The 17,429-nt window shown below is 44.5% G+C and overlaps 1 protein-coding gene across 7 annotated transcripts in view; it reads left to right on the forward strand.

Annotated features, from left to right (window-relative positions):
* The window catches only part of FER1L6 (fer-1 like family member 6), a 214,977-nt gene that overhangs the window by 99,289 nt on the left and 98,259 nt on the right, over nt 1–17,429 (forward strand). For all 7 annotated transcript variants that reach the window (XM_070632002.1, XM_070632004.1, XM_070632005.1 and 4 more), the window contains 7 exons: nt 4,454–4,574; nt 7,310–7,364; nt 7,461–7,592; nt 10,615–10,677; nt 14,245–14,323; nt 15,575–15,731; nt 16,345–16,531. In XM_070632002.1, the coding sequence (XP_070488103.1) occupies nt 4,454–4,574; nt 7,310–7,364; nt 7,461–7,592; nt 10,615–10,677; nt 14,245–14,323; nt 15,575–15,731; nt 16,345–16,531 (794 nt within the window). The remainder of the gene's footprint in view (nt 1–4,453; nt 4,575–7,309; nt 7,365–7,460; nt 7,593–10,614; nt 10,678–14,244; nt 14,324–15,574; nt 15,732–16,344; nt 16,532–17,429) is intronic.

Genomic DNA, 17,429 nt, shown 5'->3' on the forward strand with positions numbered 1-17,429 from the left:
CAATGGACGGGTCTAGGGTGGTCGCCTGGAGACTTCTGCTGGGTGGTCCTAACAACAACCAGTTCAAGGCTGACTTTCCGGACCATTTATAAACCAAAACGGCGCCATAGGTCTGCTTTAATGTCACCCATCTTGTCTCCTTGGGTTGCGGGGGGAGGGCACTCCTTCACTGCAGGTGTCCTGTAGCCTTATGTCCCCCCTAACTCCACTTCTTGCCCACAGGTAAAACCTAATTTAGAATAGAAAATTATGGAAACTCATTCATATTGAAGTGCTGATAATAGTGATTAAGAGTTAACCTTGGATGGGATGGGAGAGGCATTCCATTTTAAGTGGGGACGAGGCTTAAACCTTAATGGAAGTATTGTCTATTCAGTCGAATTGGAGGTATCAGAGAGTGGGTAGAAAAGGCTTTGGGGTCTTTCCTGGTGTCCTTCACCCTGCAGTAGGTCCTGGGGACACAAGATTGAACAAGACACAATCCCTTCCCTCAAGGATCTTATGAAAAATAATAATATTTCTGCCACATTTAATAAGCTCCTGCTGCTTTCTACTTGACATACATCATTCATGACTCAGAAATGAAGACTCCTTTGCCTCTGTTTTACAATAGAGGTTCAGAGAGGGTGAGTGGCTTGCCCAAAGTCACACAGCTAATAAGTGGAGAAGCTGGCTCCTGAGCCTAGGTCAGTCTTACCCCAGAGCCTGCCCTTTCCTACCCCATGAGTCAGCCTCCAGTTAGGAGCCCTTATAGACTGTGCAGAGGAGGAAAGAACAAGCTGGTGGAGATTTAAGGCGGTCAACCACAAGAATTTCAGTGGAGCTGGCTCCCATGGCCCATTCTAATTATAGTCTTCAGCCCACAAAGCAAACAGGGAGGAGAGGAATCAGGACCCTCCTAGAAAGTAAACAGCGTCCATCCTGCTGGCCAGGGGCGAGCCCCTCAGGGGACTGGCAAAACAGAGTCTATAGAACTGAGTATACTTCGGTCTTTCCTTCTTGGCTTGGCTTGGGAAGTTAGGGCTTTTATGGATGAAATGTTTGAAGATTCTCAGTCTCTATCTCTTATATCTGTGTATTTTGAGGCATAGTAACTATGCTTTAATTTCTTAAAATTCCAATTACCCTAACCCATCCATTAATTATATACCCAACAACAGTTACTGAATACCTCTCATGATCATCCATTCATTCATTTACTCAACAAATAGTAATGGAATGTCCACTGAGTGTTGGGTCCCATGCTGGGTTGTGGGTATACAATGGTGGACATTGCATAATCTAGAGGGAGATCAGCCCTGTGCGGGATCCTTTCATTTACCCCTCCAGATCTATTCTCCACCCTTCTCCACGTGTTCTCTGTCCCAGGAGGCTGACCTCTATGGATGCTGACCCAGGTCCCTTCCCCAGTGGGACACCCCAGCAGGAGGTCTGAGGGAGGGAGGAGAGCGGGGCCAGGCTCCAGGTGGAGGTGTCCTTCAGCTGAAGGATGGTTGTGACTCCTTGTAGGGAAGCGAGCTGGACCCGACTTCCTCTCCTTCCAGGTTCTGGTAACTGCTCTTTCTTCTTATTTTGGGGGCCTCTGAGTGGTAACAGCTTGGCTGCTGTGAGCCCCAGATAGCTTCACAACCCTTTGGGATTTTTCTACACCCACACCTTTGTCAAAAGTCCTTAAATACTTCTGTTCCGGATGGGCCATCTGTTATCTACTGGGACCCTGAAGAGGTAACGGCATTACAAGTTGAGAAAAGTGCTATAAAGAAAGAGACAGTTGCTGAAATGGAGACCATTAGGGAAGCTTTTAGGGCAGTCGGAGAGGGGTCTTCTGGGGTGGTAACATTTAAGCTAAAACTTCAAGGAAGAGCGGAAGCCCACCAGAGGAGGGGCCAGGAGGGCAGCTCAGGTGGAGGGGTGCTTGTGAAGGAAAATTCCAAGCTGGAGAGAGTTTGTTTATTTAGGAGTAACTGAAATAGGCCTGAGTGACTAGAAAGCATTAAGTAGGGGGGTGACAGAGGGACAGGTGAGCCAAGAGGAGGAGAGGGAAGCCAGATAGAGCAGGGAGTTAGAGTCATGTGTGGACTTCAGACTTATTCTCACTGCAATGGAAAGCCATCAAGGGGTTTTAAGAGGAGAAACAACATGATCTGTTTTTTTTTTCTAAGAAGTTCACCCTGGATGCTCCTTGGTAAGTGGATTGGAGAGAACATAGTAGTAGCTCAATGAAGGAATGAATAGAATAAGCTTTAGCTGACTGCGTTTCTACCTCTGTGACGTAAACCCCTAGAGGGAGAGGTCCGCGTTTGGTTAATCCCTCCACCCTTAGCATCTATCCGAGCACAGTTTCGGGCATACGTAAAGAACCTAAGAACGTTCACCGGAAACCCGGATCTGTAACAGTTGCCCCTTATCCTTGAGGTCCTCGTAGTCAGGTAGGGGAGCAAGGCTTCATCTTATCTTGCTGCTTCGAGGGATGAGTCGGGCACTGGCATTCCTTCTGGTGGCTCTGCAGGCTGGTCTGTCTTTTATTTCCCGAGTGAGAGAAGAGTCAGAGCAGACTGCATTCGTTCAGTCATCCTTTCTGTAACTACCGAACACCTACTAAGGCCTGTGTCCATGAGCTCCGGTGACATTATGGGCTGTCTTCTGACTTGGTACTGTTTTGCTTGGTTTGCTGATTAAAATCAGAGAACCAAAATCTATCAAAGCTGGAAGATGTTTAGAGATGGTGAAATTGATAAGTTGAGTCCCATGGACCCCTGGGGTCCTGAGAAATGGCTTCAGGGGTCCCTGAAGAGGATGGCGGTGAGGCCCGGTGGGAGGCCCTCTGCCCCACATTCCGCCCCATGGCACATAGAACAGCTTGGTATAAATAGACGTGTGTTGCATATTGAGGTTCAGTATAAAATTATGCTTGTGAAAGGGTTATGCTGTTTTAAAATCACTTTTCTTGTCTAATCCTTTCATTTTATAGGCAAGGGAAAAAAATGCCAAGAAATTCTGAGTGATTCGCCCAAGTCACCCAGCTTGGAATCCGCACAGCTGAACTCCCACCACGCACCTGGCAGGCACTGTGCTAGGGGTGTATCTACTTTGCTTAATTTCCTAACAGCCCTGTGGGGTAGATTCACTACCCTGCCTTGCTTTAGAAAGGAGGAAAACAAGGCTGAGAGAAGTTAAATAACTTGCCCCAAATCCAGGAGCTAGAAAGTGGCAGAGCTGGGATTCGAACCCCAACCTTTTGGATTCAAGCCTTAAACTACACCGTGCAGAGTCTCTTAGTATGTGAGAATGTTCCACCCACTCCTTGGTTTTGCCAAAAACCTGGTTAAGCAGTGGTTCTCAAGCTTTGCTACACGTCAGCATCACCTGGGGGATCAAAAGAACTTGACATCCGGGCAATATCCCAGATAAACTAAATCAGAATCCCTCGGGTTGGGGAGCGGAAGGCCTGAAGATCTGTTTACTATCCATTCATTGAACATTTCTAAACCCTTGCGTACTAGTTTCCTATGGCTGCTGTGACAAATTACCACAAACTGGGTGACTTGAAACAACCCACATTTATTCTCTCACAGTCCTGGAGGCCACAAGTCCACAATCAGCGTCACTGGACCAAAATCCAGATGTCGCAGGGCCCCACTCCTTCGGGAGAATCCATTTCCTGCCTCCTCCATCTTCTGGTGGCTGTGGCATTCCTTCGTCTGTGGCAGCATCAGTCCAGTCTCTGCCTCGTGGTCACATGGCATTCTTCTTTTCTCCCTCTGCCTCCCTCTTCTAAGGATACATGCGATTGCAATTAGGGCCCATCTGAATAATCAGGATAACCTCTTCGTCTCAAAACGCTTAATTTAATCACATCTGCAAAGGTCCTTTTTCCAAATAAGGTCACATTTACAGGTTCCAAGGAATAGGACCCATTATCTTTGGGGAATATTATTCAACCCAGGACTCTTCACTACTCAAAATTGGCCCTTAGGCAGAAGGAATGGCTTCATCTGGGAACTTGCTGTTGGAAATGCAGAATTTGGGGCTCCACCCCAGACTTACTGAATCAGAATCTCATTTTAACAACTTCCCAGGTATTCTTATGCACATTGAATTTTGATAATGAGGCTCAGAGAGCATAAAGTACTTGTCTAAAGTTCCATGGCGGCATGGTCATGCTTGAAAACTTGTCTTTAAATTCATAATCCTGTTTCCTTTCTATGGTACTGTGCATAGAAGCCTACTCTTCTTTGGAAATAGATAGAAGACACATAGTGTTTTAGAAAAATTAAGCTATGTGTCTGCCTTTTCTGCCAATAAGACGTTAAGTTTCATACTGGCAAGGACTGTCTTAAAGTCGCCTTGTACCCCTTACGGTGACTGGTACAGTGCTGGACACAGAGTGGGGGATCAGATCGCCACTATGTGTGATACTCAACAACATTTTCTTCCCTTTTTGCTTCTCTAGATGGTCAAAGTGAAGCAGAAGCGGCACAGGAGGGACCTTCTCACCAGGAAGGACCAGGAGGAGATTTGATTTTTGATGATGTGTCTCTCACTCCTGTCCCCTCAGCTCCTCCAAAGAGAAGGTACGGTGTTGATGCCAGCAGTCAAAACACATTTACCGAGCATCTCCCATGGGCCATGTGACCCTGCAGGCTCCAGGAGAACAGAGGAGAATAGCACCTACTCACTGTCTACAAGGAGCCAAAGTTCTAAGGCAGGAATACAGAATTCTGTGTTCCCCAGCTTTTCTGTCGTGGTGCTGGTCTCTTGATACTGCTCAGCCTTCAGTAGGCCAGGGTCCTGGTTCTTCCAGCTTCTAGTCTTAAATTCCCTGGGTTAGGGTCCTCCTGTCCCTCATAGTTCAAAAAGGACAGCAGCAACAGGAGACAGATCCAGGAGCTGTCCCTCACCCGCTCTTTAATTCATCAAGGTGCCAGGTGTCTTAGCTTTGTGTTTGCCCAAATGAGAAGGTGGTTATTATACTACCCAACAAAAAGTCAGAACAAACTGGCCTTCTGATGTCATTTGTTGTATCAGTTAGCTGTTGCTATATAACAAATAACTCCAAAACTCAGTGGCTTAATATAATAAGCATTTATTATTGCTCACGAATCTATGGATTAATTGGATGGTTTTACTGGCTCCGGATAGTCACAGATATATCCCTCGTGTGTATCACCAGCTCTGCTTATTTTAGTTCGAGCGTTGGCTGAGGGTAGGCTGGTCTAGGATTGCTTCAGCTGGGACCGCTGGGCCCTCCACCGCATGGTATCAGGTCATCCATCAGGCTAGTCGGAGCTTGTTTCAATGGGAGTGATGGCAAAGTTCCAAGAGAAAGAGCAGAAGTACACTCGATTTCTTGAGGCCCACACTTGGAATTGGCAAAAGTCATTTCTATTGCATTCTGTTGGCCAATGCAAGTCACAAGAGCAGCCCACATCAGAGTGAAAGGAGATTGCAAATTACAGGGCAAAGAGCACAGACACAAGGAAGTCAACAATTGGAGCTATCTATGCTTCCAGGCTACCATGTTTGTTTATGTCAATTTCTTACTCATGATAATTCTCCATGCCCATCCCTTCTTTTTCTGCTCAGAGTTGTTACTATCAATAAAGCAAATTAGTTGCTTCCCTGTGTGGCAGATTCTGAGTTGTTATTACTGGGCTGTGACAGGATGGCAGTGTATGTGTGTAAGGGGCAGAGGAGAGTGGGAGACAGATGGAAATCAGAGAAGGTGATAGCTCAGAGGTTGATGCTTAAAAGAAGACATGAAATTTGTATGCACGTATACACTGCAATATCTTCTTCCCCCTACACCACAACATGACAACCCCCCCCCCCACACCCCCCCGCTCCCGCAAGCCCCTGAATAGGGATTTCAATTATGTTTTAATATTCTTTAAGGGATCACTTAAAGGATGTTATTTATTTATTTCACCAGGATAATAACATGGAACGGAGGAAGGCAGGAGAAAAAGTCAGGAGTAGTAGCCTTTTGCTTTCTCCTTGGTCAGTGCATTCTCCAACAGTTGAGATCCTACCCCCAGCTGATGCTCGATTCAGATCCGTCCTCTGCAGTGCAGTCTGTGTTGCTTACCCTTGCTCTAAGGAATTTCTCTCTTCTCTGAACTTCTGTCTCATTTTCTATGACACATTTTGTATTTACTATTTCTCTCTTTATGTGCTTTGGTCCTCCCTCCCTTGGATAGATTGCTGGCTCTGCAAATGCTGGGATGATGGCTTGTTCATCTTTGTTTTTCCTCTGAGACTAGCATAGATCTTTCACATAATAAATGATCAGCATGAATTTGCCATTTAATTAATGAACATACACCTTTTGCTATCTACCCTTTCCTACATGCATTATCTCCTTTAATCCTCAGAGCAACCCTATATGGTAGGAATTATGATTTCTACTTTCAGATGAGAAATTAAGGCTAATGTCACAAAATTGGGAAAAACAAATATTCTAATTCAGATCAGCCCAACTCCAAAGTCTTGAGGTTTTTACTAGTTTACTCTGGTCTCTGCTGGACTCAATTACAATCAGCAGAAATGGAATGAAGTCAAATGCAAGATGGTATTGTTAGGAGGCAAGAAAATAAAATTCAATAGGAACTCAAGCTCAGTTCGTTTCCCACCCGTTGCAGCTTCCATGACAACAGGGATTCTGCATCTCTTTCTACTATTATCCAGTCTCTAAATGGCCAGGTGTTGCACATCTGTCTTTAATTACTTATGACAGTCCAGATAAATGAAATCCTCTGGAAGGTGAAATCTCACCGAGATGGCATCTTGGCTGTTCCTTTCAATTTTCTCTTTTACCAATCCTTTCAAAAGCAATCACAAACCTCAGAATTGTTATATCTACCAGCAATGGCAAAGTGGTCCTGTGGGTAGGATCAGACGGGAGACGAGGAGATCCTTGTTTAGACCCAGTTCTGCCACTGACATGCTGGGGAATCTCAGTTTCTCATTCTGTAAAATGAAAAAATAAATAGTACTGATAATCATGCTCACAATAAGAGTTGACGTTTATTCTTGCCAGGCACTGGGTTAAAACTTTGTATGCATTATATCATTTAATTGTAGCAGTCACCTCATGTGCTATTCTTAGCTCCATTTTTAGGATGGGGAAACTGAGTCATAGGGAGGTTAAGTCCCTTGTCCATTTAACTCCCCCAGAGATGTAAAGAGAATATGTGATACAATATAAATAAAAGCACTTATGAATACTTGGGAAAATATGATCATGGCTTATGGATCTAAAGTGTGTTCTAACTTGATGAAACAAATATGTTAAACTTTCTTTTAATAGATCAAAACTGTTGACTAAGATCCATGATGGGGAGATCAGATCCCAAAATTATCAAGTAAGTGATGGACTCTTCCTACCCAGCCTCCCCCAGTTCTTCTTGCGTGGATGAACAGCCAGGTCCAGAGTGCGTACACGCTGCTTTGTGTTGTAGATTGCCATCACCATCATCGAGGCCCGCCAGCTGGTGGGCGAGAACATTGACCCAGTCGTGACCATTGAGATCGGGGACGAGAAGAAGCAAAGTGCAGTGAAAGAAGGAACCAACAGCCCATTTTACAATGAAGTAAGTCACCAACAACCTCTCTCCCAACTCTCTCTTCACCACCGCTCTGCTGTATTCTTCAGCCAAATGGAAAAGCTGTGTCCCTTCGTGACAGCTTCCCATGGCTCATCTAAGCCCACAGCAAACCCTTTGAGGCTTCTTACAAACCGCCCCCTAAAATGATACCTTTTAACAAAAAGATGATGGAAAGGAGAGGCCAGGAACTCATCCTGATTTTACATTCATTGCTATGTTTTCAATAGACCCATTTTCTTATTTCCTATAAGCTCATCTTCATCTATTATGAGCCCTGGGTTTATATTCAATAAGTGTGTAGGTTAGTGAGGAGATGTGTGCTCTTTTGCACAGCAGAGACATTCAAAGTTTAATTACTAATTTTGAAATAGGCATGCTGTGTTGGAAAGTAAAACAGTTGTATTTTTCTAAGCAGTATAAAAATGGTAAAGAAGAACATCAAAGAGAGACATAAAACTTCTAAATGTACACACTACATTCTCTTTTTAAAATAAAAAGTTCACACAGTGTAAAAAAAAGAAAACAGTAAAAGATACAAAGAGTATAAAATGATAGATGGTGAAAAATATGTGTCCCTCTGATCTTTGATCCCTAATTCCTTATTCTCCCTCCCTGGAGGCAGCCACCTCACCAGGCATTTGTGTACTCTTTCAGAGATAATCCAGGCAGGTGCAAGAATCCAAATAAACATGCAGCCAAATGATAGCATTCTACACACACATTCTATGCGTGCTGTCCCGGCCCTTGCTCTTTGCACAAAACAATGTATCTTGGAGATCAGTCTATATCAGGCCATATGGTTCAGTCTCATTTTCCCCTCATTGCTGTAGAATTTTCCATTGCATTGCTACACTGTAATTTAGTAAATCAACCTCTCATTGATGGATATTAAATTTCTTTTTAGCCTTTGGATACTATTTATAATATTTATATGTCATAACTGGGACAAAGCGTATATGCATTTAAAATTTTGATATCACCAAAATGCCCTCCCAAGAGGTAACAATTTATACTCCAATTAACGGTGTACAACAGTGCTTATTTTCCCATACACACTTAGACGCCATGAATTATCAAAAAAGGCAGTAAACTTTTAATTATTTTCCTAATGGGAGTGGTAATTGAAAAGGAAGGCAGAGGGAGCATGGATAATGAAATTAACCTGCAATACCCAAATCCCTCTTGAGCTGTTAACTCCTTTGTCTTCGTCCCTCCTGCATCTGAGCCTTTCACCATGAGTGCAAGTGGCAGATTTTTCCTTCCTGTTCCACTCCCCACCCCCATAACATCTTTTGGCATGGATGTGATGTGAAATGATGTTCAGGAAAATGCTTTAAAACTGCAAAGCTCTACAGATTTGTTAGTTGTTATAATTAGTATTTGCTTTATGCATTCAAGTCCTGGATCTAAACGACATTAAATTGGACCCAAGTGTAATTAGTAGGAAATCAAATAAAAACATAGAAGTTAAAGTAAAAACCTTTGTTACAGGTTTTGACTCTAATTTTCAAGCCCAAAGGTCACCAGAGGTTGAAGGAACCAGCTAGTAGGGATGGGGAACATTTCCCAGCTAGGACAATGTTTTTGGGTTTGGAGATCTAGGGAACCTGGGTGAGGCAGTTGAGTTTGAAACATGTGAAACTCAGCAGAAGGCGATAGACATTGAAACTAATTTATTGATCCAATGGAACCCACAGCATCCTATCTATCAGAGAATCGAGAATTTCGTGTAAGTGAATTTTGCACACAAAAGAAATTCTAAACACCAAAACTCTTAAAAATTTTGCACATATATATGAAAAACTTCCTGAAATGTTATGGATATTTCCCTGTTCTCTTAAACAGAAGACACTTAACATAATGTAACCTTTCCTTGACACCTAAGGACTGCCATTTTGAAGGTCTCTTGTTATAGTATACGATGACATCTTTCAGTTTCCACATTTTGGTTTTCCTATTTTGCCCTCTAAACGCAGGCTGTAGAGGTCACGTCTCCCTTTCTTACTGCTATCGTGTTCATCTCTGACGTCTTTGTGTCGTTCCTCCACGCTGTAGCTCAAAAACAAAACAAAGAATCCGTGAAACAACCTCCTAGTCCTGCCTTCCATGTCCCCACCAGCCCCCAAAACACACAACCTGCAACAAAACACCACTCTAATTTTTGACATCTGAGGAGCATCCAACCTCACAGTGGGGAGTACTCCATAAAGTTCAGACGGTGAAACATCTGGTACTTGAACTCCTTGTGTGATAACTTCAGGAGAACTCGGCTTTGGTCCCAGGCCCAGCAATCACTAGCTGTATGACTCTAGGCATGTCTTTTAAATCCTTTAATCTTCAGCCTTCTTATCTGTAGAAAATAGAGACCAGTCTAGATAATTTCTTCAACTCTAAGATTCAATCACGTTCTTAAAATTAGAAATCTCCCTGTCTGTAATTTCTTTTCATTCTCTGCCTAGTCAACCTTGGGAATTTCACAGGAATGTTTGAAACTGAAAAGTCCTGAGAAAATTAGATTTTAAACAAGTTCAGCCCAAATTAAAACCACATTGAGATATGATTTTCATCCATCCTTATATATAGGTAAAAAAAATTAAAAGAAATGACATTACCAAGGATTGGCAAGGATATGGAGAAATGGCTATTTTCATATGCTGCCAGTGGGAATGAGAAGTGACTTAGCCCTTTTAGAAAGAAATTTCATGCTATTTACTAAATATTTTCATTCTCATAAGCCATGATCCAACAATTCCACATCTCAAGTCCGTTTTAGAGGAAAATTCCCGTATATCCTGTGCAAAGATGTGGTTGGTGGCCTTTCTTTTGTATTTGAAAATAACTTCAATGACCTTAAATAGGGGACTGCCATTCAATTGATGGTATATTCATGCCGTTGGGGACCATGCAGCAATTGGTTAGAATATTACAGATCTACATCTACTCCAGAAATAGAATTTGTAGATATAAGCCTGGAATTTATGGTCAGAATGAACTCTATGTTTTACAGTACTTTGTCTTCGACTTCATTGGGCCCCAAGTGCATCTTTTTGACAAGATCATCAAAATCTCAGTAAGTATATCATTGGTGGTGAGAGTAGGGGGAGGTGGGAGGGTTTCTGGGCATTGGGAACTCTTTTTGACAGCTCAGCCTGCTTAGAGACAAGTAGATTCAGGAGGATGAGTGTGGGTTGGTGAGTTTGAAACCAAAAGGATAGAACTTGAAATCAGCATGCAGAGGAGTTTGGGAAGGAAAACCTTTTCAGGAAAATCTATGCTTCTTGGAAGCAAGTTACAAACTAGTATCAAGCCGTCATGAGTTGAATTGTGCAGCTTACTGATGTGAGAACCCGAAACATATGCTTCAAATGACATCTTAATGGATTGCCATTTTGAGTAGGTTTCTTTCTTTTTATGAAGCAAATATTACTGTTTCTCTCTTGGGGTGATATCCTCAGTAATGATAATTAATCACATCCCTTCCCCTGCTAGTTGGTGATAGATGGAGAAACAGGAAAAAGAATCAGTAAGGAACCAAACATATCAGTGATGCTGGATCAGAGAATGTGATGTGGAGCAAGTGCTTGCTATTTGGCTTCTTACTAGTTGCCTCTGAGTGTAGACCACAGGACCTGCCCATAGTGGGCTGGGTCTGCTGCATAGACCCTCCCTCAAGCCCTGCCAGGTGAATTCCTGCCTCCACAGGTCAAGTGTGAAGAGTAGAGACAGAGAGAGCTTCTTGGTCTGGCCAGGTGCCTTATCCAGGTTGGCCTGCCACATGGAGGCCAGGAGTGGGAAGGGAAAGTGCCGTGTTGAAGCTGTGCTAGTCCAGATGAGAGAAAGGCAGGCCAAATGGATCGTAACCCACTTCACACCACTCAGTCAAAGGACGGAGACCAGTGGATGACAGACTGCATCTCTGCCACCAGTCTGAGATATTGCTGCTTCTCCAGGGAGAGGGTGGCGAGGGTGTGCGTGCCTGGAGGAGGCAGAGGTCAGGAGCTGAAGGGGAAGCGCTCTCTGCCAAATAGTTCTGAAAGGGCAGTAGTCTTACTTATGTGCCAACGTAAGATGCCTGGAGAAGGAAAGCTTTTCCTAAACAGTGACATCAACTCTAATTAGAATTGCGAAGATGCGAAACTTGTCTTGGAGACATCCTTGCCTGTCCTTATCACCCACTCATCTCTATTATATACATTATATTATCTTATGTTAGTACGTGTTATTATGCTAGTACACATTATTATATTAGTACATATTATTATATTGGTACATATCATTACATTAGTACATATTATTATATTGATACACATTATTATATTGGTATATATTATATATAAGGCATAGGTAATAGTGCAATTATGATATTATCTTTCTCAGGGGCACTTGAAGAATGTGACCCTTGAAGAATGAAAAATCATCAAGAGCCAAACATTCTTCATGTTTGAATTCCAGGCATGATGACAGGTGGTGCAGCAGCTATTTTGGGACCTGGGGCATTGCCCAGGGCTTTGGGACGTTGCACAGTTCGGGCAACCACCTGTTTGGGCGATAGGCTTTAGGGCAGGCTCTTAGGACCACGCAGATTGCAGACACACAGTCAACAGCTAGACTTTTATACTGTATCATAGACAAGGGTCCTGACTCTCTGTGGAGCGAGTGGATTTCTAGACAGAGGATCAAAGCTGCTGTTGCCTGTCTCTCATCCTCTAACTTGGAAGAAGAGAATACTTTGGGCTCCCTAAATGATCCTTAGGGACAGAGACGAAAGATTTTAAAGGGAAAATTCCTCTGGAGAGGGGAGCGTTTAATACAAATTTTCTGGCAGTCTGTGGACTAAAAGTCAGCACGCCCAGAATAAATTCAGCATGGGAGAAGAAGCGAGGAGTGTTGTAAGCACATGCTATGGAACAGCCAGACTGTGGCAGACCCTGGTGGTGTCAAAGACCATCTTCCCTTGACAGTGGCCCCAGGCATACAGGGCCACCAGCACTGTGTATGTGAGATGACCCAGAGTTCCTGTAATCTAGTGCTTGACCACTCCAGGGTGGCCTGGTGCTCACACTGGGTGGATGGTTGGAGGAGGCCTCCTGTGTTATTTAAAGATCCATATGGGGCTCTTGCATCCCATTGTGCCCACAGAGACCCAGATGCTTTCAACCTGGGAAGAGAGCCAGAGTCAGGCTTGTGTTCTGGCTCCGGTCTTTGGGAAGCTGCATTAGCAACTGCAAGCATGCGGGGTGGGAGGGTTGAAGTGAGTTTTCTGCATGTGGCCTTAAATAAGTTCTCTACTCAAGCCAAGCTGTGCTGACTGCCCCTCAGTTCTCTAACTCCTCTGCAAAGTCTGGGCAAGGGAGAAAGAGTGGGAAGGGAGATGGGAAGGGCTGTCACTTCTTCATTTCTTGAAGTCCATTGAATTTATTGTTTCTTATTGCCTCTGCCAAAAGGAGCTGTTCAGAAGCTCCACGGTCTCCCATTCATCCATCATTCGCCTGGTCAATCATTCATTAGTTCACTGAATGTTGATTGAACCCCTAATATGAACAAGGCCTTGTGGTGGGTAGAAGAAAGTAGGAACCCATCCTTGAATCAAGAAACTCATGGAGTTTTATAGTTAGAAGGGAACTCAGAGGCATCTAGTCTAACTTCCAGCTGTTGCGGGAATCCCTCTCTGCCACCTCCGTGACGTGGGGCTCTCGGGCACCACTTGATTATTTCCAGTGATGCTTCTGGAAAAGCACATGCCATTGCTGGGCAGTTCTGTTGTGAAAATTGTCCTTACACTGGGCTGAAACCTCTCTTCTTGTAACTTGGGAACCACACGGGGAACCTACTCCCCCTTCTAGATGGTGGTGTTTCCAAGATTTGAAGACTCTTCAGTGACCATTGCCCTTCCTTGATTCCCTCCAGCTTCCTCTTTTCTGGGGTTCCAGGTTAAACTACTCTCCTGATTCTTCAGCAGTTTCTCACACAATGCAGCTCCTGCACCTGGCACCAGCTCTGTCACCTTCGTCAGAGCCTCCTCATCTTGACATCAGCATTGAAGTGTGCTGCTGTCACCAGCCAGGCACTCTGCTGACTTCTGATCAGACAAAATATTGAGGATGACCACCTCCCTTGTTCTGACTATTGTACGTGTCCAAAACCTCTCAAGGCAACACGTGATGAGTTCTCTGAGAAAGCTGCAAGCCAAGTGTTGTGGGAGTGCAGAGGAGAAAGGGAACACCTTCAGTTGCAGAGGATCATGGAGGGCTGCTGGAGGAGGTGACAATGGCACTAGGCATCAAACAATGGGTAGAGTTTCAACAGGCAGAGATGAGTGTTGAAGGGTGGGCTGCACTAGAGTTCATTTTGGCGGAAAAAACCCCCACCCTTTCAGGTGGTGACATTTGTTCAGTGTCCTTCAGTAGAGGATTAGCTGAGACCCTGCGGTAGGAAGAGGTACAGGTGAGATCCTCCTGGACGACCTCTGAGCCAGCCCTGAGGTTCCAGGACCAAACGTCACTGTGGTTCAGAAGAGAATGAAAGCCAGACAAGAGTCAAGACCTAAAATCCTCTTTGAGATGTTGTGAACCCACTTAACAGATATATCCTCCAAAAACTCCAGTGCTGCTGGACTCACTGCCTCCTTTCTCCTCAGGTCCTTCACCACAAGCTGATAGGGAGTGTACTGATTGGCTCCTTCAAAGTAGACCTGGGGACCGTGTACAATCAACCTGGTAAGAAAGCATCGCCTCCCGGTATCTCTCACTTACTCATCTCCACTTTGCCACACCTGGAGGTCCAGCTTGTTTATGCACTCATCCATTTCACCCTCCTTTCAATGACCTTGAGCACCAATTGCACGAAGTTGAGCAAGACATGACTCTTCTCCTCAAAGTTTACAATCTACTGTTAAAATTATCTTATATTTCCATACTTCTGAGCAGTTTTTTTTTTTCCTTACAAATTCTGTCTAATTTAGTGCTGTGAGACCCAAGCAAGAAAGATGGAAGAGTATAGAAGTTAAGCATGTGGACTCTGGAGCCAGAGAGCCAGGTTCAAATTCCCATGTGCTCTTTCCTAGTTGTGCAACCTTGGGTGAATGATTGGACTTCTCTGTGCCTCCGTTTCCTCATCTTTCAAAATGGGGATAAAGTAGTACGTCCTTCATAGGGTTGTTGGAGGATTAAGTTAATAAACATACATAAAGTGCTTAGGACAAAACTCAGCACAGAATAATGACTGTGGCATGCCATAAATGGATTTACTATAATAATTATTATTATCCCTGCTTTATAAGGAAGTGAAACTTAGAGAAGCTAGATTAAGAGCTAATAAGCAACAGAGCCAGCAACATAGATCTTCTCATGAAAGTCCCCTTGTCTTCAGCAGTGATTCCGAATCACATGACCCCAGCGGGGCCAGGCAGTGGGCATAACTGAGGGCAGTGGGCTGAGTTTAATACACTAAGGGGTGTTGGAGGCTGTGGGGAACCGGAGGGTTCACAACCCATATGGAAGGAGTGGTGTCTACTCAGCCCCTTTACCACCTGCTGTTGTGTGGAAATGTGCACTGTGTATTGCCAGATCTAACAAACATTTTTTAAGATAAGCCAGAAGTCTAGATTTTGAAGTTTGGACTCACAGTGAGGGCCAAACAAAAAGATCCACGAGCCACATTTACAGCCAGTGAAATATGTCCATTAACGTCCTCTGATCTGGTCAAAGCTAGATCCCGCCTATGCGATTTCCACTAGGTTGAAGGCTTCCCCAATACCTGTGGCAGGTTGGAGAAAAGATGACGTGGGTGGGAAGCAATGGAGAGGAGGGAAAGAAGGAGAGGGAGGCAACAGGAGACTTGGAAATAACTGCCATGAGCTACTCTTTCTTAGGGAGTAGAGTTTGGGAGGCCTTGGGTGTGGCGAGAACTGGGTGGAGCTGCTGGGTCCGTCTGTGCAGGATTTCTGAGCTGTCAGGATGCTTTTACAGGTCATCAGTTCTGCGACAAGTGGGCCCTGCTCACAGACCCTGGCGACATCACGACCGGCACAAAGGGGTACCTGAAGTGTGACATCAGCGTGACTGGGAAAGGCGATGTCTTAAAGACCAACCCCAAAATCTCTGATGCTGAGGAGCAAATAGAAAAGTGAGACAGGTCCATCCAGGGCCATTCAATGGAAATGACAGGTCCCAATCTCCCTGTCTCTTTCCCCTTCCTCTATCCCTTTCCTTTTGGGTACATGAGAACAGCCAAGATCATGGCTTGTTCACTTGGGATTCTGCTCTATTGGAGGCACCAAGATGTTTCTTATCAAAGGCATGACTATCCTTTGGGAAGTCAGCTTCTAGGACAAGAACAGCCTGTCTTCCTGTAATAAGCCATAATAGATAAGCCGTTCCTGAGCTTATCTGATTTATCTGAATTTAGCTGATTTTTCTTTGAAGGAATTATAATTTCAACCACTGGGTTGTGAAAAGGGAAGACAATGCACCTCTCTTAAGGTGCAGAGTGAGAGACAGTGTTTTTCCTATAATTCCAGCACCTGAATGAGTTGGCATTCACTCTATTCATACCTTTTGCTGTCCTTAACATTAGGAACAAAGCTCATTTTAGCGACGAATCCTAATCTTTTTCAGATTTTTCTCTTATATCAGGATCCTTCTTTCTGCCTCTAAATTGTTTCTACCTTTTCTCTCTATTCTTTCAAGTGAGGGAGCCTTCTCATTTTTTGTTTTTGTTTCCCCACTCAAACCCCAAGGAACCTTTTGATCCCTCAAGGGTTTCCATCAGAGAGACCCTGGGCCAGATTCTATGTGAGACTCTACAAAGCGGAAGGGTTACCCAAGATGAACTCCAGCATCATGGCGAACGTCACCAAAGCATTTGTGGGTGACGGTAAGGACCTTGTGGATCCCTTCGTGGAGGTCTCCTTTGCTGGGCAAACGGTAAGGAACCATTATCACCAACACTGGCAGGTCTAGGCCAGACCCCTGATCTTTATCCAGGGTATTTTCAGTCCAATGAAATTAAGTTAAAGCCAAGATTAGGAAGTGCCTTGAGAGAGAAAGCTTGTCACGAAAGCCCCTGGATCATGTGATAAGAAAATAGGGGAGGATCACCCACTCACTCTCTGTTGGAGATCACGGAGAGGAGCTTTGGGGGGGATCATGATTTAGGAGCCAGGCAGACAGGTTTCCTTCCTCACCTCTGGCCACTTCCCTGGCCTGTTTCCCAGTCCCCAGACCCTGCAGAATTGCCATCTCCCTCCCAATCTTCTCCACAGTTTCCCCAGGTAGTCCTGGTCCTACGTAAGTCTGGACATCTCTGTTCCCTACTGGAGCCACTGGAAGTACCAGGGCCTGGGCATGTGGTCAGAGCTTAATCTTGGTTGGCTGGACTTTGAAGCTCCAGCTGACACATTGTTGTCTCTGCACTTAAAATATATGCCTACCCTGACCCCTCCCATGGGCAGGGTGAGCGTTGAGGTGTTTTTGACTTGGACCACCTTGGTGGTCATATTGGATGACACCTCCATTTCATGACAAGGAAACTGAGGTCCCGCCTGGGGAAGTGATTTACACAAGGTCCTACTTTTATGAAACATGAACTCAGGGTCTAACTGTATCTGCTGCGTTTCTGGAGATGCATGGAACAGTTCCTGCCCGTAACGGGTGGTTGTTTCACTCCAAAGCCAGTATGCCGATGAGAACTTCCTGTGGGCAGGACTCGTGACTTACTCACATTTGTCCCTGATGTCGGGCACAGAGTAGGTCATCAGTAATGTTTGCTGGGTATAGCTGATTTTCATGAGTGTTGGGTGTACGAAGGTTCATTATTTTTAGC

Source organism: Equus przewalskii, chromosome 8 (assembly GCF_037783145.1).
Source record: "Equus przewalskii isolate Varuska chromosome 8, EquPr2, whole genome shotgun sequence".
In the NCBI taxonomy this organism is placed as follows: Eukaryota; Metazoa; Chordata; class Mammalia; order Perissodactyla; family Equidae; genus Equus; species Equus przewalskii.